Genomic DNA, 24,533 nt, shown 5'->3' with positions numbered 1-24,533 from the left:
GACTTCACCTCTAGCGGTATTGGTAAAGTTGGATGGTAGACTGCGCAGTCAGTCTCTCTTTCTATGCATTATACATCTGCTTATCCAGTTCATTAAATAGGAACGGACTGTTTATTAGAGGCAATTATAATTGAGACCCATTTTAATTATTTTTATGAGTTGTGTATGTTGGTTTTAATAGGCTAATGATTGCCGTCTATATTAAATTGAATATTTTTCACTCAATCCGTATGTATTAGCAAGTTTATCAGCGCTGCTATTTGTTTGTTTGTGTTTTGATTTAATTGGGTGTGACTACCCCACTATAATTAGCAGCAGCATTAGAGGTGCAGCAACCTTAAGCGCCCGATCTATTACCTGTTGGTATACAATTTTTTGCATACAGGGAAGCGCTGCTCCTCCAAGGACCCTCTAAAACACCTTACACTGGTACCAGGGGGTTTTGAGAGCAATATATTGTCAAAACCAGTTACCTTCTCTAAGGTTCTAGTTTCTGCCCGGCAAAGCACTGCTTTAGCTGATTAAGGCAGGCGTGTGCTGGTTTTCTCGCTCTCTCTGACTCACTCCATCCAGGCGGTTACTGTGTATATTTTACTGCTCCTGTGTGTGTGTTCTGTTGTATAAACATGTCTGGCAAGAAAGTTATATGTCAGTCCTGTAGCCCAAAGTTTTCCCCCACTCCAGGAGGGTCTCTGTTGTGTACTCAGTGCAGTCTCCCTTCACAGGGAAGCAGCACACAGGAACCAGAATGGCTGGATTCAATTAAAGGGATGATGCCTAACATATCATCTGAACTGGCTACTGCCAGGCAGGAAAGACAAGTGTTTAAAAAAATCCATAGATGATTTTCTGTTTCATACTTCTGATCTCAGACCTGCCTCTCAACCCCCTCTGCTAGTTTCCCAGAAACGCACGCTGCCCCATGTGCTCCATTCTCACTCTGATAATGAGATGCCAGATTAGGAGGAAGGGGAAGTAGAGGTTGATAAAGGAGACTGTACCTCTGTCTCAGTGTGTGGAATCACTTATTTATTCTATTAGGGAGGTCCTGAATATCCCTGATAAAGAGGCAGAACCTGATGAGTCGTCGTTTTTTTATGTAAAACAAAAGTCTACTGCCACCTTTCCTGTCTCTAAGGAATTAAACACACTTTTTAAAGAGACGTAGGTTAATCTTGACAAGCGGTTGCTAACCTCCTTCCCTTTTCTTCCCTGAGGATAGGAAGGTGTCGGAGAAGCCTCCAGCTGTGAATACATCAGTGTCCAGGCTGTCATGTAACATTGTACTGCCTGTACCTAGTGCTATCTCCTTAAAAGACCCTGCTGATCGTAAGATGGAGGCTACACTCAAATCCATATACACTGCAGTGGGGGTCATACAAAGACCCACCATTGCTTTTAGTTGGATCTCAAGGGCATTGTTAAATGGAGTGGTAATGTAATAGAGGGTTTTGACATTATGCCTCAGGACGAGCTTCTGACACTCATGCAACATATTCAGGATTTTGCTAACTTCATGAGCGAGGCAGTCAAGGTGATTGGCCTAATCTATTCACGCGCCACGGCTATGGCTGTCTTCTTGCAGGGCGCTATGGTTGTGACAGTGGATAGCAGATGCTGAGTCCAAAAGGGGCATTGAAAATCTTCTCTTCACGGGGGAGGCTCTGTTTGGTGAAGAACTAAACAAGTGGATTTCACAAGCAACGGCTGGTAAGTCCACCTATCTGCCGTCTGCGGCTTATCCCGGCCCCTCTCTACAGTCCTTTTTGTGTGGCCATATTCAGAGGCAGGGCCAGGGGTGCCTCAAATGCAGCTACAGGAAATTGAGGTAAACCTCGCATACCAGCGGCCGCTGGATCACTTTAGCAGAATTAAGGTTCTTCCTCAATGAAGCCCTCCGCGTGATGGTTGGCCCCAGCTGCAGGGGGACTTTCAGGTGGGTTCTCGACTTCAGTATTTCCAACAGGTTTTGGCGGAGTCTTGCCGGGATCCTTGGTTGAGAGACCTAATCTCACAAGGATACCGGTTAGAGCAAGGGTTACCAATCAGTCGGATACAAAGAGCAAAAAAATCTAGTTAGGTACATTAAAGATCCGCCATCAAGCCAAAGGTACGCGTGCAAAAAAGGGGTGTGGCCTTGTGCCTGCTAGACCATGCCCCTGGTATAAAATATATTGAAAAAGCCACTTCCACATAAAATAATTTAAAAAGCCAGATTCACATAATACACTTCAGCTCCCCTATGTGTCCCTCCAGCCAGCACCCTGCTGCATCACTCCAGCCAGCTCTCCCATTTGTCACTATTGCTAGCACCCTCCTATGTCACTCCAGCCAGTTCCCCGTGAGTCACTCCTGCTAACACCCTGCTGCCTCACTCCAGTCAGCTCTCCCATGTCACGCCTGCTAGCACCCTCCTATGTCACTCCAGCCAGCTCCCAATGAGTCACTCCAGCCAGCTCTCCCATGTGTCACTACTCCCAGCACCCTACTGTGTCACTTCAGCCAGTTACTCCATGTGCCACTCCTGCTACCAACTTCCTATGTCACTTTAGCCAGCACCCCATGAGTCACTCCTGCCAGCACCCTACTGTGTCACTCCAGCCAGCTCCCCCTTGTGTCACTCAAGCCCACCCTCGTGTCACCACAGCCTCTACAACTCATGCCATTGCAGCAGCCCCTTATGTGTCCTCTGTTTGCCAGTGGGTGTCTCACTTCTAGTATCTGGCTCCCTCAATTCTCTGTGCCCGTAGTGCTGCTGTGTGTCTGGCTTGAGTGCAGCAGTTTCCGTCTCTATTGTGGTCACGTGATTTTGAGTGTTGGGGAGCCACATTTGAATAAAGAAAGCGCCCCATGCGGCTCAAGAGCCACTGGTTGGCCACTGCTGGGTTAGTGTTTCAGACACTCCCTCCTTACAGAGTGTTCAAGTCTGGCTTACCAGTTTCACCTGTGGCAGGAGTTACCTTGCAAAAGACGCCATAGAAAAACTACTATTAACGCAGGTTATTGTCCCAGTCCCTCCTCTACTTCGAAACAAGGGATTTTATTCCAGCCTGTTTGTGGTACCGAAGCCGGACGGTTCGGTGCAACAGATGTTGAACCTCAAATCTCTGAACCTGTACCTACGGGTGTTCAAGTTCAAAATGGAATCTCTGAGAGCGGTGGTTTCTGGCCTAGAAGAAGGGGAGTTGATGGTATCCCTGGATATCAAGGATGCATACCTTCACATCCCAATCTGGCCACCTCATCAGGCTTACCTCAGGTTTGCGCTGCAGGACAGCCACTTCCAGTTTTGGCCCTTGTTTTTGGTGTTCACGAAGGGTATGACGGAAATTATGTTGCAACTCTGCGTGTTGCGGGTGAACATCGTCCCCTACTTGGACAATCTCTTCATAAAAGCTGTGTCCAGGGCTCGGTTGTTGGAAAGCATCGACCTGACTACACGACTTCTCACAAATCACGGGTGGATTCTCAATCTACAAAAATCACACCTGGAACCTTTGCAGAGACTTCAGTTCCTGAGGATGATACTGGACACGGTGTCTCAGAAACTGTTCCTTCCTATGGACAAAGCCTTGACAATCCAGTCTATGGTCCGCTCCAATCTGAAACCACACAAGATCTCGGTGTATCTTTACATTCGCCTACTAGGCAAGATGGTGGCCACCTAAGAGGCTATTCAGTACTGAAGATTCCATACTTGTCCGTTCCAGTTGGATCTGCTGGACAGATGGTCAGGGACACATCTCCACATGCACCAGTGGATATCCCTTTCACCAAAAGTAATGATCTCCCTGCTATGGTGGTTGCAGATCACCCACCTAGTGGAGGGCCGACGGTGGCAGACTGTTCGGAATTCAGGCATGGATTCTGTTGACAACGGATGCGAGCCTCCGCGGCTGGGGGGGCTGTGACCCAAGGGGCTCAGTTTTAGGGAACGTGGTCACCCCAAGAGTCTTCCCTTCCGATAAACATTCTGGAACTCCGTGCGATTTACAATGCCCTTCTGCATGCCTCTTACCTCCTTCAACATCAGGCCATACAGGTCCAGTTGGCCAATGCCACGGCGAGAAGTGTCCAGGATACTCCTCTGAGCGGAACGCAACGCCAGGGCCATGTTGGCCATATTTATTCCGGGAGTGGATAACTGGGAAGCGGACTTCCCCAGCAAACACGATCTGCACCAGAGGGAATGGGACCTTCACCCACAGGTGTTTCAGCTGTTGGTTCAACGGTGGGGTTGCCTGCTGATCGACATGATGGCTTCTTTCCTCATCAAAACGCTGCGTCCCTACTGCTCCAGGACGAGGGATCTACAGGCTGCAGCGGCAGATGCTCTGATGGCGCAATGGATTTACCAGTTCGTCTATCTGTTCCCTCCACTTCCTCTCATTCCCAGAGTTCTCAAAAGTCTAAAACTGGAAAGCGTTCAGGCAATTCTGATTGCCCCGGATTGGCCTTGCAAGGCCTGGTATGCTGACCGCCTGGCCATGTCCCCCGAGGAGCCCTGGCCTCTGCTGCTTCAGGAAGATCCTACGTTTAGGATCCAGTAGAGTTCAGGTCTCAGCCTGGTCTATCTTCTTCCAAAGGCAGTTGGCTGTGATTCCTGAAGTCCACACGTTTTTGAAGGGTGTCCTTCGTATTCAACCGTCCTTTGTGCCTCCCACGGCTCCGTGGGATCTCAATTTGGTCCTCACCTTTCTTCAATCGCATTGGCTTGAACCATTACACAGGGTGGACCTGAAGTATTTGACTTGGAAGACTGTCATATTATTGGCATTGGCCTCTGCATGGCGTGTTTCGGAATTAGGGGCTCTTACAGGATAATGCCCCAATCTCTTTTTTCACGAGGATAGGGTGAAGATCAGGACTCGCCCGCAGTTTTTGTCTAAGGTGGTATCGGTGTTTAACTTCAGTCAGCCGATAGTAGTTCCAGTGGTGTCAGACACGTCGGTTACGCAAAAGTCCCTGGATGTGGTTCGGGCTTTGAAGATTTATGTTAAGAGGACGGCTTGTCACAGAAAATCTGACTTGCTTTTTGTCCTCTACGGTGCTACCAAGGTTGGATGTCCTGTGTCTAAGAAGTCCATTGCTCATTGGATCCAACAATCCAACAGGCTTACTTTTCGGCGTCCTTGCCGTTACCGAGGTCTGTTCAGGCCCACTCCACTAGGTCGGTGGGTTCTTCCTGGGCGGCTGCCCAGGGCGTTTCGGCTTTGCAGTTATGCCGAGCAGCTACTTGGTCTGGTTCGAACACGTTTCTAAAGTTTTACAAGTTCGATACCTTGGCTACTGAGGACCTCCAGTTTGGTCACTCTGTCTTGCAGGGGTCTCGGCACTCTCCCACCCGGTCTGGGAGCTTTGGGACTTCTCCATGGTACGAAGACAATCCCAGTATCCCCTAGTATGTTAGAGAAAATAGGAATTTAATACCTACCGGTAATTCCTTTTCTCGTAGTCCGTAGGAGATACTGGGCTTCGTTTGTTTTTCTGCAAGCTTTGTTCTTGTGTTTCTTGGTTGGATCTGCTGTTGCTGTCCCTAGTTTCAAGTTGTGGTTAGCGTGGCTATCCTCTTGTTGTGTTGTGTGTTGGTTAGTTTCTCACCACTTTCTTGTCTATTTTCCTTCTCTCAAAGTATGTCAGTCTCCTCAGGCACAGTTTTCCTAGACTGAGTCTGCAGGAGGGGCATAGAGGGGAGGAGCCAGCACACTGAAGAATTTTTAAAGTGCCAGGCTCCAATGAACCCCATCTATACCCCATGGTACTAAGACCATCCCAGTATCCCCTACGGACTACGAAAAAAGGAATTACCGGTAGGTATTAAATTCCTATTTTCATTGTGAGCTTGGGCCACTAGAACAGTGATGGCTAACCTTGACACTCCAGCTGTTGTTGAACTATACATCCCAGCATGCCCTGCATCAGTTTTGCTATTTGGCCATGCTAAAACTGATGCAGGGCATGCTGGGATGTGTAGTTCAACAACAGCTGGAGTGTCAAGGTTAGCCATCACTGCACTAGAACATCTTACCTGACTTGCAGTATACATAGTTCCTGCTGTAGTCACCCATGCTTTTGCCAGTTAATGGTCCATTACCGGTTATTGAGATTGCATGTTCTGATTGTTCTAAATACACCTGTATTGTTGGCTGTACTCATTACTGGAGAACTGATCATTAGCCGACCATTGTGGGGGTGAGTTCAGCAGGGTTCTTATACACTTGAACCCCACAGTTATGTTAGTCAAGGGAAGGTAGGTTATTTTATACAGACTTCAAAGTTTTAGTGTGTCACAGTTTAAATAATACTGTATATGACTGTGACAAGTGAAACCCTTGTTTTACAGGGACAGAGGCTGGTTTTCTGCACTAGTGAACTACTGTTTAATCACCTAGAGGAGAAGACTCCGGTAGATTGGAAGACACAGTCGGCACCATGTTTTCATGACTGGATGGTGAACGGCAACAGGGAACCTTTCATTAGTAAACTTGCTGGCCTCTGGCAGAAAGAGTATGGGGTCTGCACAGCTGACCAGTATACGGAGGCCTATCAGCAGCTTTGTGCATCGGAGGCCCCTCCAACCACTGCCAACACCAGCCCCAAGCAGGTAATGGCTTGCGTCCTTCACCTTCCCTTAATATGTTCTTCACTGTGGCAAATTCTTGACTCTCACTCAATTTTGTAGTCCAGACGTTTTTTGCAGTGTGTACTGCATGAACAATCTACCTTTGTGGCAGCTTTGTAGAATAGTAATTTGGGCTTGAATGCCTTACAGTATCGTCCGTTTGAGCCGTTACATTTAGTTGAGTTAAAACTGGACTCTTCATTTTAACTATATCATCCACTAGGAGATTTTTCCATGAGAATCGGGCTTACCTGTGGACCAAGTCTTCTGTTTCAGACTCTGTGATTCTAGCTTTGGACCATTGTAGGTCTTCAGAAGAAGATGGCTTTCTACATTCATTGTATAGTTCAGGCTGTGCAGGCTTGCTTTTGGGAGACAAAGTGATTCTCTTAGAACGTATGATTTCTCTATCCACTATGATAATCAGAAAAGGTGTTGGCTGGTCATCAAGGAAGTTCACTGCTACAGTGGCTACAGTGGGATGTAGTTATGTGACCGGCGGTCAGGAGACCGCCGGTCACATTACCTCCCCCTACATCCCGCCCCCACACAATCCCAACGGTTGTCATGCTGACCAGCAGGGACTATTCCCACTCGTGGGTGCCCACGCAAGGGGCTTGCTGCACTCGCCCCCTCCCCGCCGGCATTCTGTGGCCGGGATCCCGAATGCCGGCAACACGAAAAATAGCCGCTACAGTAGGTGGATTACTTCCACCATTCCCCAGACTTACGGTGGGACTGGGCAGCCTCTTCCTGAAAATCTCAGATCCGTGATTGCCTCCTGGGCAGCCTGATGAAGCGCTGACCTTAGGCTGAGAAGCTGTGTAGGCCCGCTACCTGGTCGTCTTGTCATACATTGTTAGGGTCTCCTGCTCTGTGCTGCCACGTCGTCATGGCACCGGGAGACAAGTGCTAGCGGAGTAACCTGAGCGTAGCTGATACTCCGGTTCGGGTCTTTTGCTGTGCAGTGGTTACAGGCTCCTGCAGTGGTTACAGGCAGGGGATCCGGTGCTGGTTTTTGTGCTCACAGTCTGTGAGGTCTGAGTGGGGCGTGGACAGCACCTGCTATATAAACCCTCTTCTCAGGTTAGGCAGATGCTGCTGAATCTTTGTTGGTTAGTCAGTTCCTGAAAGCTAGCTAGTACTGTGTAAACTTTGTATTTGTTTGTTGCTTACTGCAAATAGGCCTTGGGATTTGGTATTACACTCTGCCAATCCAGACCTAGCAGTAAGACTGGAGTCAGTCGTTTAACCTGCTGGGGTTCTTTTGCTACTCTGTGAACCTAGCAAGTTTGCGGCTGTATTCTCAGACTTGCCTGCCGAAATCCTTTCTCACTGTGCAAGGTGTTCAGGTGTCAGTTTAGTGGCAGTAAGCTGAACCAGTGCACTGCAAGTGAGGACTAGGATTGTGGAGACTCTCCTTGTGTCTATTATTCCATCTCTGACCAAGGAGTTTACTGCCACACCCGTTGGTAACCGTTTAGGGTTTTGCTGTTGCCCTTAGCAACAGCATTTCGGGTTCTCTACGTAATAAATCACAACATCTCGCTTCTTTCCATCTGAGCATTCCTAATACTAGGGAGACACCCCGTTTCTTAGCCTTTGGGCTTCTCTGTTCACTTTGTGTTTATTTTGTTACCCTATCACCTTCTATGTATGTAATGTCATATTCCCCGGTCTGTCTGTGAGTTCATTTGTTTTGCATCCCTCTCCGTTCAGACACCAGTACATTCCTGCTGGCACTGGTGTGCATAACATATTCAGCAGCCTAATACTCCTGTTGAAATTTTGTGGGAATATGGAGCATACCCCTCAAAATACTTTGCAACAGGTGGTCGATCAGGTGCAGGTCCTGACTCGACAATTTAATGATTTGTCCATTAAAATGCACACCTCGCAGGCCGCTGGCGGAGCTCCCGCAGCAGCAGTGCCTTCAGGGGTTAAGGAGCCGAAAGTAAATCTTCCGGATCGTTTTTCTGGAGATCGCTCGCAGTTCTTTTGTTTCAAGGAGAGCTGCAAGCTATATTTCCAGCTTAGGCCTTCTGGGTCGGAGATTCAGCAGGTGGGCATAGTGATTTCCTTGCTACAAGGAGACCCACAGGTCTGGGCATATGGGTTGCAGCCTGACTGTCCGTCGCTTAAAAGTGTTGATGCTTTTTTTACGGCACTGGGCATGTTGTATGATGACCCTGACAAGACTGCCTCAGCCGAGGCTCAGATTTCGATCCTTAAGCGAGGGCGAAGGCCAGTTGAGGTTTATTGTACGGAGTTTCGGGGGTTGGCCCATGATACCCAGTGGAATGACCCAGCCCTGAGACACCAGTACCGAAGAGGTCTTTCTAACCAGTTAAAAGACCAACTGGTACAATATCCCTTGCCTGATAGCTTGGATCAGCTCATGCAGTTATCCATTCGGGTGGATAGACGGCTGAGAGAGCGCAGGCTTGAAAGGGAGGCCGAGGTTTCCTTCTTTCCCAAGGGAACCTCAGACTCTGAGGAATTTTCAGAGGAGCCTATGCAGATTGGGGCTACCCGCCTCTCCTCGCGTGAGAAGACGCGGAGGAGACAGCAGGGGTTATGTTTGTACTGTGGGAATAAAGGTCATGTGGTAGTATCATGCCCAGAAAAGCCGGAAAACTTCAGGGCCTGAGGGTGATGGGAAATATCCTGTCAGGCCAGAAGTCAGAATTTCCCAAGAAGACTTTTATCATTCCGGTGACCTTGAAGATCCTCGGTCAAACTGTCAAGACTGAGGCCTTTGTGGACAGTGGGGCCGACTGGGTTTTTATGGACCGCCAATTCGCCCTGAAACACTCTGTTCCCTTAGTACCCTTGGCATCAGAAATTGAGATTTGTGGGTTAAACGGGGAACCATTATCCCAGAGTAAAATTACCTCTTGCACTAGCCAGATTTCTTTGTTTATTGGAGCCACACACTCTGAAAAATTGTCCTTTTATGTGACTGTCTGTACTTTTGCCCCATTGGTGTTGGGGTTACTCTGGTTAAGGGCCCACAATCCTCAATTTGACTGGGTCTCTGGGGAGATTCTTAGTTGGGGTACTGATTGTTTCAGGAGTTGCTTGAGCCTTCCAGTCAGGCTTTCGCAGCTAAGTTTGCCAGGATTGCCAGGATGTTATGCAGATTTTGCGGACGTGTTCTCCAAAAGAGTTGCAGAGGTACTACCTCCCCATCGCCCCTATGACTGTGCCATTGATTTGTTGCCGAATGCTAAGCTTCCCAAGAGCAGGTTGTACTCCCTGTCACGTCCTGAGACTCAGGCTATGGCAGAGTACATTCAGGAGAACTTGGCTAAGGGATTTATCAGACCTTCACAGTCTCCAGTTGGGTCGGGGTTCTTCTTCGTGGGTAAAAAGGACGGTTCGTTGCGACCCTGCATCGACTTCAGGGAATTGAACCGTATCACGATTAAAAACTCCTACCCACTGCCTCTCATTTCGGTCTTGTTTGACCAGCTTCGTACTGCCACCATTTTTTCTAAGATTGACCTACGCGGTGCGTACAATCTAATCCGAATAAGAGAGGGGGATGAATGGAAGACTGCCTTTAATACCCACTCAGGGCATTATGAATATTTGGTGATGCCTTTTGGGCTCTGTAATGCCCCGGCAGTCTTCCAGGACTTCATGAACGATGTGCTCAGGGAATATTTGGATAGATTCTTAGTTGTATACTTAGATGGCATCCTAATCTTCTCCCATTCCCTGGAGGAACATCGGAAGCATGTACGCTTAGTCCTCCAGAAACTCAGAGACCACCGGCTTGGGGCGAAGCTGGAGAAGTGCGAATTTGAAGTTCAGCAAATCGCATTTCTAGGATATATTATCTCCCCAGAAGGTTTCCAAATGGAGGTTTCCAAGGTACAGGCAGTCCTGAATTGGGTGCAGCCCACTAGTTTGAAGGCGCTTAAGCGTTTTCTGGGCTTTGCGAATTTTTATAGACGATTTATCGCTGGATTTTCGTCTATAGTGGTGCCCTTGGTGGCACTCACTAAGAAAGGGGCGGATGTTGCTCACTGGTCTTGTGAGGCCAAAGCGGCTTTTGCCCGTCTCAAAAGGCCATTTGTCTCGGCCAAGGTGCTGCGACACCCAGATCCAGAGCGTCCTTTTGTGGTGGAGGTGGATGCCTCTGAGATGGGTATTGGGGCAGTGCTCTCTCAGATGGGTGTGTCTGATAATCGCCTTCATCCCTGTGCTTACTTTTCCCGTAAATTTTCGCCTGCCGAGATGAATTATGATGTGGGTAACCGGGAATTGTTGGCTATTAAGGATGCACTCGAGGAGTGGAGACACTGGCTTGAGGGGGCTAAGTTTGTGGTCTCAATTCTCACCGACCATAAGAATTTGGCATATTTAGAGTCAGCGAAGCGCCTCAATGCCAGGCAGGCACGATGGGCTTTGTTTTTTGCTCGCTTTAATTTTTTGATAACATATCGCCCTGGGTCAAAAAACATCAAGGCTGATGCGCTCTCGCTGAGTTTTGCTCCAATCCAGGAGACCACCGAGGAGCCATTGCCCATTGTGTCCCCATCATGTATTAAAGTGGGCATTACCCAGGACCTCTTGTCATTAGTCCTTAGAGCACAGGAGCAGGCTCCTCCAGACCTTCCGGTAGGTCTTTTGTTTGTGCCTCCTAGGTTAAGACAGCGAGTGTTCCTGGAATTCTATGCCAAGAAGTCGGCAGGTCACCCGGGTATTGCCAGAACTCGGGAGTTGCTATCTAGGGCGGTGTGGTGGCCCTCGGTGGCTAGGGATGTGGATCAGTGGGTTCGGGCATGTGACATCTGTGCCCTAAATAAGACTCCTAGAGGGGTTCCTGTTGGCCCATTACATCCACTCTCTATTCCATCTAAGCCATGGACCCACATTTCAATGGATTTTGTGGTGGACTTGCCCAAATCCTCGGGGATGACAGCCATCTGTGTTGTCGTTGACAGGTTTTCGAAGATGGCGCACTTCGTTCCATTGGTTGGGCTGCCATCGGCCAGACGCCTGTCTGAATTACTTATGCTGCATGTTGTGCGCCTCCACGGGTTGCCACTTGATGTGGTCTCTGACCGCGGATCCCAGTTTGTGGCCAAATTCTGGAGGGCATTTTGTTCCGATCTCCAGATTTCTGTCAGCTTGTCGTCAGGCTACCATCCGCAGTCTAATGGGCAGACTGAAAGGGTGAACCAGTCCTTGGAGCAGTTCCTCAGGTGTTATGTCTCCAAGTGTCAGACTGACTGGGTTGCTCATCTGTCCATGGCGGAGTTTGCCTATAACAACGCGGCTCACTCTGCTACAGGGATCTCTCCCTTCCTTTGTGTGTATGGGCATCATCCTAAGGCCAATTCTTTTGACCCCCAGGACTCCACGCCTGGTGGTTCCTCTGTGGTTTCGGTCCTTAGAGGTATTTGGAGGAAAGTGAAGAAAGCCCTTGTGTCTGTGTCATTAGTGACCAAAAGGGTTTTTGATAAGCGGAAAAGACCCTGCAGCTTCAAATTAGGAGACTTCGTCTGGTTGTCTACCAAGAATTTGAAGTTGAGACAGCCATCTCATAAGTTAGGCCCCCGGTTCATCGGTCCTTATAAGATCACTAGGGTTATCAATCCGGTGGCATTTCAGTTAGATCTACCCCGTTCTTTGGGTATCAATAAAACATTTCATTGTTCCCTTTTAAAACGGGCGATTAGTAATCCTTCTTCCAGTGGAAGACCTTCCCCTCTTCTGATACGTGGCCAGAGGGAGTTTGTTGTTGAAAGGATTCTTGACTCCAAGATGGTTCGGGGTCGCTGTCATTTTTGGTGCACTGGAAGGGGTATGGCCCGGAGGAGCGGTCGTGGGTGCGCAGTTGTGATCTTCATGCCCCCAGACTGTTACTCTCTTTCTTCTCGCAGTTCCCCGATAAACCCGGTGGTAGGGGTTCTTTGACCCCTCGTCAGAGGGGGGGTACTGTTAGGGTCTCCTGCTCTGTGCTGCCACGTCGTCATGGCAACCGGGAGACAAGTGCTAGCGGAGTAACCTGAGCGTAGCTGATACTCCAGTTCGGGTCTTTTGCTGTGCAGTGGTTACAGGCTCTGTGCACGGCAGGGGATCCGGTGCTGGTTTTTGTGCTCACAGTCTGTGAGGTCTGAGTGGGGCGTGGACAGCACCTGCTATATAAACCCTCTTCTCAGGTTAGGCAGATGCTGCTGAATCTTTGTTGGTTAGTCAGTTCCTGAAAGCTAGCTAGTACTGTGTAAACTTTGTATTTGTTTGTTGCTTACGGCAAATAGGCCTTGGGATTTGGTATTATACTCTGCCAATCCAGACCTAGCAGTAAGACTGGAGTCAGTCGTTTAACCTGCTGGGGTTCTTTTGCTACTCTGTGAACCTAGCAAGTTTGCGGCTGTATTCTCAGACTTGCCTGCCAAAATCCTTTCTCACTGTGCAAGGTGTTCAGGTGTCAGTTTAGTGGCAGTAAGCTGAACCAGTGCACTGCAAGTGAGGACTAGGATTGTGGAGACTCTCCTTGTGTATTATTCCATCTCTGACCAAGGAGTTTACTGCCACACCCGTTGGTAACCCTTTAGGGTTTTGCTGTTGCCCTTAGCAACAGCATTTCGGGTTCTCTACGTATTAAATCACAACATCTCGCTTCTTTCCATCTGAGCATTCCTAATACTAGGGAGACACCCCGTTTCTTAGCCTTTGGGCTTCTCTGTTCACTTTGTGTTTATTTTGTTACCCTATCACCTTCTATGTATGTAATGTCATATTCCCCAGTCTGTCTGTGAGTTCATTTGTTTTGCATCCCTCTCCGTTCAGACACCAGTACATTCCTGCTGGCACTGGTGTGCATAACATACATTCACCAGATTCTACAGGATTCATGTATTTGTATCTAATTGTGCTTATTTTCTTTTCTTTGTCCATTTGGGGAAACTGGGTGCCGCCATTTACTATCTTCTCATTATTTGCGTTTGATATTTTAGATGGACATTGTGCGTTCCTCCTCATTTGTTCCCGTCTCTACGGTGTGCTTTGATTAAACATAACTGATGAGCACGGAATATTGTGGGGAGGAGATACAGATGTTTCCTTTAACATCTTTGCTCGCGCTGCAGCATGTATGCCATGAAAAAGATGCCTGCCGCAGCATGTATGCCATGAAAAAGATGCCTGCCGGTGGGCGTGTGTGCTGCATTCATACCCACAATCCCAGTGGATTGCATGGTGCAAACAGTGCTGACGTGTTGAGTATTATGTTGGGCACAAGCATGGAAATTGGCATGATGCAGTGCGCTGCAAGGAACAATGTAAGTTTACACATCTGTATGGATAAGTGTGTACAATTTAATTCCCTGCACTCCACCAGCACCCACTATATTTCCCAGTGTACCCACTGGGCTCAAAGCAAATATTTAATACAAGTACAATAACAACTATAATAAGGAGGACTCCATTGCAGTAACGCCCTACTCCTAACACACACAACATTAACGCTCTTTTACATATTACAAGTACACCCTTCTTTATACATACCACATTAATATGTACTGTAATAGATCCTCGCCCATTACATTAACACCTTCATCAACTCGTATCAAACATATATAGTGGCAGATGCTCAATTACCTTAGTGACATCATTCAGGTGCTTGAAAGGGAGGGGTATTTCTAAGCAAGAGAAAAATGCATTTTGCTTCCCTGAATGATAACGGTAACCAGATTTAAATCCCACGCAATATTGATATTCTGAGATCTCAGTTACATATATTTGCGCAAATGTATGAATAAGCCCCAAAGCCGCGTCAAGGCCTCTCTGTATATTTGGGGTCCCTAGCGCTATATCTAGGTGCAGGGTGTGGCACCCCAAAAAATCAGCATAAGCCAGAAAGCCCAGTGCAGCATACCAGTGAAAAAACTATATTGTTAATAAATTAGTGTTAGGAAGCCGAAGCTATAAAGGAAGTGATACAAAAATGAGATTAAAATGGAGAAATAGTGTTAAAAAAAAAAATTAGTACGTGATAAGTGTTAATAGAATGTAAAGGTATGCCATACTAAAGCCATCCAGCTCAGCCAGTCCAGAGGCACCACACCCCACACCTCAACTCGTACCAAGTAACCCCCCCCCCCCCCCCCCTCCCAATACATTTTATATATAAAATTGCACCACCTGCTTACCCAGTATTTACCATCTCACACAGTGATGGGTGTGACATACACTACGGCCTACGTAGTCTTATTTGTACTTGTGCCTACTGCAAAATGCTGTGCCTAAAAATCTCTATGCGACTTAAGTGTGTACTATGAGCCTTTCACATGGTTTACATTTGCAACTGCACAGAGTAATTTGTGCTTAAGCAAAAGTCTCCGTTTTACCTGTGCAACGAGCATTGTGAGCTTCTAGGTTACAGATTCGGTGAGTTTGTCTCTCTATGGAAATCTCTGTGTGAGGCAAGTGCACATATACCTGAGTCCTGAAGCTTGCGATTTAGAGCACTCTATAAACACACTTCATGGTTGGCGTGGAACGGAGGTCTGTTCTCCTTATGATTCACCAGAACACCTTACACTCCAGTCACCTCGGGTTTGTGGTTGCGAGACACTGAATGCTACCAAAGCTGTCCTGCCTCTTGCTTCACAGCTTTAACTAGACATTTTAGCACCCTGGGTGAGAAAGCAGTGGCGCTCCTCCCCAGTATACTCCCTAGTATATATGTGAGAGCCTGAATTTCCGTCCTTATCTTCATGATGGGCTAATAAATGAGCGAGAGTTTTGTACACTGTGTGCTGTGACACACTAAGACAGTACTACTAGCCACAGAATCTTATTCAAGGGAAGCTGCTTATCAAGGGTTATGTGGAAGGGTCTTATGGCTTTGCAGGGGGATGTGGAGGGGTCTTGTGACATAGAAGGGGCATGTGGTGGGGTCTGATGGCATAGCAGGGGCATATGGAGGTGTCTTTTGGCTTAGAAGAGGCATGTGGAGGGATCTGATGGCATTGAAGGGGTCTGATTACATAGAAGGAGCATGTGAAAGAGTGAATTCTAATGAGTCCCGAAAAAGGTAGGACCTTACATTTTTTTAAATGATGGGCTCCTGGGAACCACAGATTGCCCTTGGTATTGAGACCTGACACATGCTGTCAACCCCCCCCCCCCCCTCGCTCCTGCCCTGCTCATAAAATGTGCACCTCTGGAGCATCTGATCCCGGCACATGTGTCCCCCACCAGCTTGGGGAACCCCTACTAGTGAGGCGCTAAGTTGAACCCACTATATGCTCTTCCCACTGACTGATGTGACTGGCACTGTCTCCCTCTCATCACTTGTAAAGAGGCTGATGATGACTTTTCTTTCACAGGGGTACCACAGACCTTCCACACAGCTGACTCGTTATTTATATCCTCTGTCTCGCGATTCGCTTCTTCCCGCCAGCATCTGGAGTAATTTCTAGTCTCGTCAGCAGTTTGTAACCGCTGCCTCTGTCCCTTAGTTGTACTGTGTATCCTGTCCCAGATAGCGGAAGCTGCTAGGATTGCTAGGGTTTCTTTGCCGCTGTTGCCAGCAGAAGCTGGCTCACCTCCACCAACCCTCACTGCTGAGCCTACATAAGGCAGTGGGAGTTACAGCAGTAATGTGGCTATTGATGCAGTGTTAAGAATATGTATTTAAGTTCATACAAATGCTTTCAATGGTAAAAATAATGTCTAATTATTTTTAATATATTAGTGGGGAGTATATTTTTTTAATGGTGTATTTAAAGTGGTTGGTATCCCGATAATTCATATTTCTTTCCATACACACAGCTGCTGCTCTACATAGCTCAGGAGGTGGCGCTGTCCGCTCTAAGTTACCTCTTAAAGAATTGGGATGAGGCGGCACCTGCTTTACTTCGAGCCCTCTCCTGCTGTCATCAGGCCGGACAATTTACATTAATGCAGGAAATTTCCCAGCTGCTGCTTCCAGATGGTAAGTACAGGATTCTATGTCTGCAGCATGGACCTTCGTAAGAAATAGAAATTGTATTCCACAAGCATTATTTGGTAAAAAGCTTATAATGGACCTTAGCATCAGTTGTGATAATTCAGGAAAACGGCAACTGCTTGCGATCACATTGCTGAATTAGGGATGCCCTCCTGGCTCCAAAGGCAGGCTTAGGGCGGCCATGTTTTCCTTTGCAGCAGCTGCGTGTGAGGTCGTGCGGCCGCCTCCGAAAATGGTTTTGGCCCACACCTGTTTTTGCCGCACAACCCTCGAAATGCCACATCACTGCTCCCGACCGACCTGCGAGCGCCTCTGCTTGTGAATAAAGCAGAGGCATTCACATCAGTGAGATGCGATCGCATCTCCCTGGCCCATGCACATTCAGTGCGGGTACTGCGCCTCCTCATACTCAGGATCTACTTCACCTTCCTCCAGAGGGGGAACTACGGAATCTAACTCCTCACCTGGGAAAGTGATAGCGGGCAGTGGCTTAGTAGCAGTGGAACCCGAAGCAGTCACTATCTTGTCAAAGACTGTGCTAAGTCAGAAAGACATTTCCACGGTGGCTCCTCAGCAGACTGTCCTGAGTCAGTACCCGATTGGGATTGACGCAAGGCAGCAATAGCATCGGCCATGTTCCCGGCCCACCCACACAGAATGAGGTGGGCGGCATAATAATAACCCTCCGAGCAGGAAGAGTAAGGCGAAAAGCGCTATTTCCCCTTCTGTATTACTGCCACGGCTGACCATTACCTTCAGCAAAGGGACCTGTCTACAGTGAAAGCACGGCGTCAGACAGAGACGGAAGCGGTATCTAGGGCTTACATCCCCCTCGGTACCGCACCGCCGGAGGAAGATCCCGCTGCCTCACCGCTGCCCAAAACAGCGTGTACAGCAGAGGACAGAGCACCAGCGCGTGCCCATACAATCGGTCCCTGTCAGACCGCACCACACAAAACTCCACAGTGTGCGCCCATACAACAATCCTGTCAGACACCACAGCGCCAGTGAGTCAGTTTACCGGAGCACAGCACACACTGAAGCACACACTAAATTAAATTATGAAAGGGGAGTAACAGCCCAACACTGCCCAGGCAGGTTGTGGCTGTCCTACCTGAAGGTTGCCTCCTCAGATCTCTTGTCCGGATAGAAGAAAGCCCCAGTGACCTCAGTATGGTGGCTTCCCCATAGGCTATATTGGTCCATATTTATCAACAAAAACTTTTTCTTATGCGAATTAACGTTACCGCTCACCGCGCTTTTTTAGTTGTATTCAGCATTGAAGCTGTCGCTGGCGGCGGTAATGTTAAAACACTCGGCAGCGCTGTTTGTCACATCCAAACAGCGCTGACGAATTAAGTTTTCTTTTAAGTCATGCAGTCTGCGCATGCACCGTCTGTTTCTCCTTTTCCGGCACAAGCGCGGGAGCGAGATGACAGAAAGGCCGTGGCAGCCATCCTCCCTCCTCCAATACCCTCGCATATACCACAACCAAGATCGGCACCAGTGACCAGCATCTGTGCTGGTCTGCCTCCCACCACCTTCACTCCAGCGTCCAACCTCCTCTCCACCATCGGTCCTCGACCCCTAGTGTGTGTTGTTGTATGTGTGTGTGTGTGCGCGCATCCTGTGTCCCGTGTGTGTGTGTTATGTGCCATATGTGTTGCGTGCCGTGTGTGTGTGGCGGGACAGAGGGAGTGAGCTGGTGTGAGGCAGCAGATGAGCCGGCTGAGTCCTCTCTCTCCTTTCACTTCCTCTCTGTAACTCTCCCGTCTCCCCGCTGCTTCAGGGACAAACAGCGCAGGTGAGCGCTAATTAACAGACAGGAGCAGCTGGCGAGTTTGTAATAGTGCAACGAGCGGTATTTGGGGAATACCGCTCGTTGTTAAATAAACTTCAACATGTAAAGTCAATGAAGGGGGTAAAAAAAAAATAGCGCTGACATGAAACAGCACTGTGGGGGCTTCTTAAATACATAAAGCTGTTATTTATCACTAATATCGTGTTTTTAACAGCAAAACCCGTTGATAAATGAGGGTCATTGAGTGGTAAAAAAAGGAAGGAGGCTGCGCTTTGAGAGGAAATGAACAATATCCACTATAATGTGTAAAATTAATAACAATTTATTAAAAACACTACCTACTTAAATTAAAAAAACAGTATTATTATGTGCAATTATATTATACCATATGCATGCTTTGGAAATGTAAATTTTTACCCAAAATGTTAATTCCGGACATGTGTCATATGAGCTCTGGAGGATCCGTTCCAAATATTGCCCATGGATGGTATATATCCAGTGGTTTTCCACTATATGAGTCCCATTTAGATGGTACCAGGAGAGTCCTTTATAATTTCCATAGACCGCTAGAGGGTTTTGGATGGAATAAATGTCCCAAAAGTTTGTGGGTACCTCATGCAATGCGGTGGTTGGATGGTGCCTCTCTGGGATTCCTCTGGGTAGCTGGAAAATATTGTGGGCTGGTTCAGATCCAATTGGAGAGAGTCGTGCTCAGAGCATGCAGAAACCTGACGCGTTTCGATGCGTATGCCTTGCAGCTTTTTCAAAGGTATACAATAATGCCTGGGTTTGGGCTTTATATACCCTAGACAAAATGGTGGCTTAATTGGCACCTGGATGCACATTTCCTGTTAATCATACATAACTCTGTTTACAATAACAAAAACAATTAAAATAGGTAAAGGAGACAGACCCACTTGTGGATAAAAACTTCTAGTAGTATTATACTTTTATTTCTAGTCCTAATAAATGTTTATTATACATCTAACTCATACTTAGAGATATGTTTTGTCCAATCAATACTTTTGTTTACTAATATGTAGTCATGGAAACTGTCAACAGAAGGCTTTCATAGGTGGAATGGAAAGTCATGTGATTAGTATTGGTCATGTGATTAGTGTCACATGATCTAGTTAGGAACAGCCTGTTATTATATACTTAACTTTATAGAAGCAATCAGACCCATATTGATCTACTATTTCAGGGTGACCATTACTGGTGTCTTATTCCAGACCTTCTTATTCTTATGAGCCGCTATATATATTCATTTATTTGCGGAGGCTTTACATTCGCTCCCGGGCCGTTACCTAGGTAACGGAAACCGGAAGTGACGTGTCGTTATTAGATAGCCTGTAAGAATTCCCCGGCCGTCGTCATAGGGACGGGGCTCAGGTGAAGCAATCCCCTTGTAGCGCCTCCCCCGGATATATCGGACGGAAGGGGTGTAACCATCAGTGCCTCCGTCGTCATAGTAACAGTACAACTCCGGCAAGGGGCGTAATTACGTATGCGGAAATGTACGTGTCGCTCCCAGTCCGGTAACCATGACAACCACATACAGATTGATCGGGCAATATGTTAACCCCATTTCTGCGGGTGTGATCTCGCTATGTATTTTTACTTGGGCTGTAGACAACCAGCAGATATTTATGATTGTTATAGGGAGAAAGAATATATTTAATCTTGTTAAGTTGGTTCATAGAAGTTTGGAAACCCCGTTCCTATGGGTTTTCTCTATTACTAATATACAAAGAACAAACGGATAGAGCTAAAAGATTAGGAATAAAGGGAGAAGGACAGAAAAAAACATATTAATAAGTGTATATAAGCTAATGCTTAGGCTTTAACAATCGTTTAAATAATGATTGGAGGAGATGTTGCAAAACCTGTTGTAAACGTATGTTGAATTGCTGAGAGGAACCGGATCTATAATTTAATGGGTAAGTGTATTAAATAACCATATTCAGCTCTACTGCTTCATTGAGGCCATCTGGATGGATAGACCCCATTCTAAACATCCAGTAAACCTCTTGTTGGCATAATTTCTTGAAGCGGTCCCCTCCCCTGTTGGTCTTGGGGATGTGTTCAATCCCTATTATTCTAAGGCTTTTTGGGTCCCCATTGTGATGGTCATTAAAATGTTGAGAAACACTATGTGTGGAGACTCTGTTAATAATGTTTCTGCGATGCTCAAGAAACCTAATTCGAAGTTTTCTAGTGGTGCGGCCCACATAATATAGGCCACACCCACATTGGAGTATATATATATAACGTATGTGGAATTACAATTGATATGACTTCTGATTTTATATTGTTTTTCCCCCTTATCGGTATTTACATATTGTGTTTTTTCTATATATTTGCACGTGGTGCACCTAGTATTTCCACATTTGTAAAATCCCATTATCGGTGAAAGCCAGGATTCTGAAGCAGTGTTGGTTTTCTTCTCAGGTCTTAAATAGCTGGGTGCTAGAGTATTCTTTAAGGATTTCCCCTTACGAAAGACAAAAACTGGTTTATTGGGAAGAGCATCTCTTAGTAGATTATCTTGTTTTAATATGTGGTAATTTTTCTTTATGATAGATTTAATTTTAGGACAGTTATCATTGTAGGTGGTGATGAAAGCTAGTTGGTATTCTTTATCTGTCTCAGAGTTGTTGGTTATTCCTTTCTTTTTGGACAACAAGGTTTCTCTATTTATCCCCCTTACTTCTGCCAATGTTTTGTCTAATAAGGATGTGGGGTATCCACGTTGTTCTAATGAGTCTACCATGATCTTTGCTTGTAACTCAAAGGATTGAAGATCAGAGCAATTTCGTCTGAGTCGTATAAGTTGACTCCGGGGTATGCTTTTTTTCCATGGTAGGTAATGTGCACTGGAGTAGTGGAGGTAGGCATTTGATCCTACCTCCTTGGTGTGGTTGGTGGTATGTATTCGTCCATTGCGTGCCTCTAAGTTCAAATCCAAAAAGTTAATGTGATAGGGGTGATATTGGTGAGTAAATTTTAAATTATACGTATTGTGATTGAGGGAGTTGACAAATGCCTGTGCTGAAAGTGCATCCCCATCCCAAATAATAAATAAATCATCTATGTACCTGCCATAGAGGACCAGGGACGCGCCATGCCCGCCTCCCCACACATGTTGGTCCTCAAATTGACCCATGTACAGGTTGGCGTAGCTAGGCGCGAACCTGGTCCCCATGGCGGTGCCCAGTGTTTGTAAATAATGTGAATCTAGAAACAAAAAATAGTTGTGACGTAATATGAATGAAATAGAGTCTATAATGAATTTTTGATGGTTGACCGTGAGGTCCCCTTCTTGCTTTAGACAGTTTGAAATAGCTGAAAGCCCTTTTTGATGGGGAATATTTGAGTATAGGCTCTGTACATCCATAGTAAGAAACGCATATGTGTCTTTCCATTCTATATCTGAAATTAGTGACATAAAGTGAGTGGTGTCTTTAACATGGGATTTAAGAAGGGAGACTCGTGGCTGCAAATGTGAATCAACATAAAAGGAGAGATTGGAAGTGAGGGAGTGAATACCGGAAATTATAGGACGTACTGGGGGTGAAGTGAGGGATTTCTGTATTTTGGGGAGGTGGTAGTAGATGGGGGTGACTGGATGTTCAAGATAAAGAAACCTGAGTTCCTCTTTGGAGATGATCTCAGAGGCTACCGCGCTTTCGAGTAGATCGAGTAGTTCTGATTGAAATTCCTTAGTGGGGTCTCTTTGTAGTTGGATATAGGTTGAGGGGTCATCTAGCTGCCTTTTTGCCTCAGTTATGTAATCTGATCTGTTCTGGATCACAAGACCCCCACCCTTGTCCGCCTCTTTGATAATTATAGAAGTATCCTTGGTCAGTTTAGTTATGGCTTTTCTTTCCTGTTTACTGAGGTTGTGTTTAGGTTTCTGAGACTGGGAATCTGTGCAGAGTTTTTTGAAGTCTTCCAGTGTGGTCTTGTAGAACATGTCCACACTGGAGCCCTTGGCTTTGATTGGATAAAATTCTGATTTCTGTCTAAATTGAGTTTTAGATATATCAAATATTTTTTGAGGGGATTTTGGTGGACTGGTGTTAGTATCAAGTTCTTCCAAGATCTTAAGAGCTATGTCATCTCCTTGATCTAGGACGATAGGCATTGCTACTTTGTCGTTCCTTTTTAAATAATTTTTAGCAAAATGTCTTTTGCGACATAGAGTTCGTATAAATCGGTTTAATTCCACAAAGAGGTTAAATATATTGGGAGAGGATGAGGGGGAGAATTTTAAACCCTTATTCAGTAATGCGATTTCTGCATCTGTTAGTACTTTTGATGAGAGATTAAATATGGGGGATTTAAATTTATCTCTATTTTTATTTTTATTGTATCTTAGTTTTTTGAGTTTTTCTTTTTTTCCCCCTCTTCTTCCTCTGAGTCTATACTTCCTCTTCCTCGTTTTTGTTTTAAATGGTAGGGGGTTCTGTTCTGGAATGATCTGCGGGGTGGTGGTTCTAAAAAAACCTCTGTTTCTACCTCATGTGGTCTTTGTGTATGGTCCACAATTTTGGGCCTTGCCCCCATATCTTGTTTCTGGGTGTGATCTTTTCTTTGTTTATAATCTGTGTATGTATTTTGGTGATTGGAATACACTCTTTGTCTATCCATGTAACCCCGTTGTCTTTCTGTAGGGGAGGATCTATTTTGTAAATAGTCATCATTTACCCTAGGTCTATAATTCAAGTTATTGGTTCTCTGAGAATTTCTCCTATTTTGTATTACCCTATCTCCTGAGTATGTGGACATCCTTTCTTTATATGTATCCCTGTTTTGCTCATTTCTTCTCTCCCTTTTTATTGTTTTATAAGATCTAACTGTTCCACTTTGGTAGTCCTGTTCCACTTTGGTAGTCTTCCATATCACGTTTGAACTTCTTGCATTTTGTGTCTAATAACAGGTGTTCGAATCTGTCCAATTTTTCCATAATAATCCTATCTTTCTCTCTAAACTCATTAGTGTTATTATAGGGTTCTAATTTCTTTTTCAGGACCTCAATTTCCTGTTCAATATGTTTTGTTTTTTCTGTACGGTATTTAATAGCCAACTTCATAAGGGAGTATGAACATTTGTCTAGGATACTTTCCCATTCAGCTTGGAATTCGGGGTTGTTCTGAAATATAGAAGGCTTGAAAAGTCTGAGACCTCTTGGTATCATATTTTTGTCTATATATTTCCGCAAATTGGTGCTGTCCAACCAATGCTTCATTTCAGATTTGAGGAGGTCTTCCAATTTATGAAAGTCTTCCACCAAATTGGACTGTGGTTCAGACTTATCGCTTCTAATTTCAGTACCCGTATCCCATCTGGCAAGATAGGTCTGTCTCCTGTTTGCTCTTTCCTCAAAATTAGCAAAGCAGCTCATCTCTGCGGCCCAAATGGAACTATGTGTTGATGCAAAAGAAAGGTAAAAAATACCCTGGGGTATTCGGGCGCTGTGAGATGAGGAGCTCAGCTAAGCGGCAGCCAATGTTTAAGAGGGAAGTCACTCCCAATATATACAATTACAAAAAAAAGGAAGGAGGCTGCGCTTTGAGAGGAAATGAACAATATCCACTATAATGTGTAAAATTAATAACAATTTATTAAAAACACTACCTACTTAAAAAAACAGTATTATTATGTGCAATTATATTATACCATATGCATGCTTTGGAAATGTAAATTTTTACCCAAAATGTTAATTCCGGACATGTGTCATATGAGCTCTGGAGGATCCGTTCCAAATATTGCCCATGGATGGTATATATCCAGTGGTTTTCCACTATATGAGTCCCATTTAGATGGTACCAGGAGAGTCCTTTATAATTTCCATAGACCGCTAGAGAGTTTTGGATGGAATAAATGTCCCAAAAGTTTGTGGGTACCTCATGCAATGCGGTGGTTGGATGGTGCCTCTCTGGGATTCCTCTGGGTAGCTGGAAAATATTGTGGGCTGGTTCAGATCCAATTGGAGAGAGTCGTGCTCAGAGCATGCAGAAACTGACGCGTTTCGCTGCGTATGCCTTGCAGCTTTTTCAAAGGTATACAATAATGCCTGGGTTTGGGCTTTATATACCCTAGACAAAATGGTGGCTTAATTGAGTTCATTGAGT

At 46.0% G+C, this 24,533-nt stretch overlaps 1 protein-coding gene across 5 annotated transcripts in view; it reads left to right on the top strand.

Annotated features, from left to right (window-relative positions):
* The window catches only part of GEMIN5 (gem nuclear organelle associated protein 5), a 305,616-nt gene that overhangs the window by 264,171 nt on the left and 16,912 nt on the right, over positions 1 to 24,533 (top strand). For all 5 annotated transcript variants that reach the window (XM_063928370.1, XM_063928371.1, XM_063928368.1 and 2 more), the window contains 2 exons: positions 6,344 to 6,604; positions 16,418 to 16,580. In XM_063928370.1, coding sequence (XP_063784440.1) covers positions 6,344 to 6,604; positions 16,418 to 16,580 — 424 coding nt within the window. The remainder of the gene's footprint in view (positions 1 to 6,343; positions 6,605 to 16,417; positions 16,581 to 24,533) is intronic.

Source organism: Pseudophryne corroboree, chromosome 6 (genome assembly GCF_028390025.1).
Source record: "Pseudophryne corroboree isolate aPseCor3 chromosome 6, aPseCor3.hap2, whole genome shotgun sequence".
NCBI classification, from domain to species: domain Eukaryota; kingdom Metazoa; phylum Chordata; class Amphibia; order Anura; family Myobatrachidae; genus Pseudophryne; species Pseudophryne corroboree.
The sequence above is the reverse complement of the archived record's forward strand: the minus strand, read 5'-3'. Positions and strand labels throughout refer to the sequence as shown.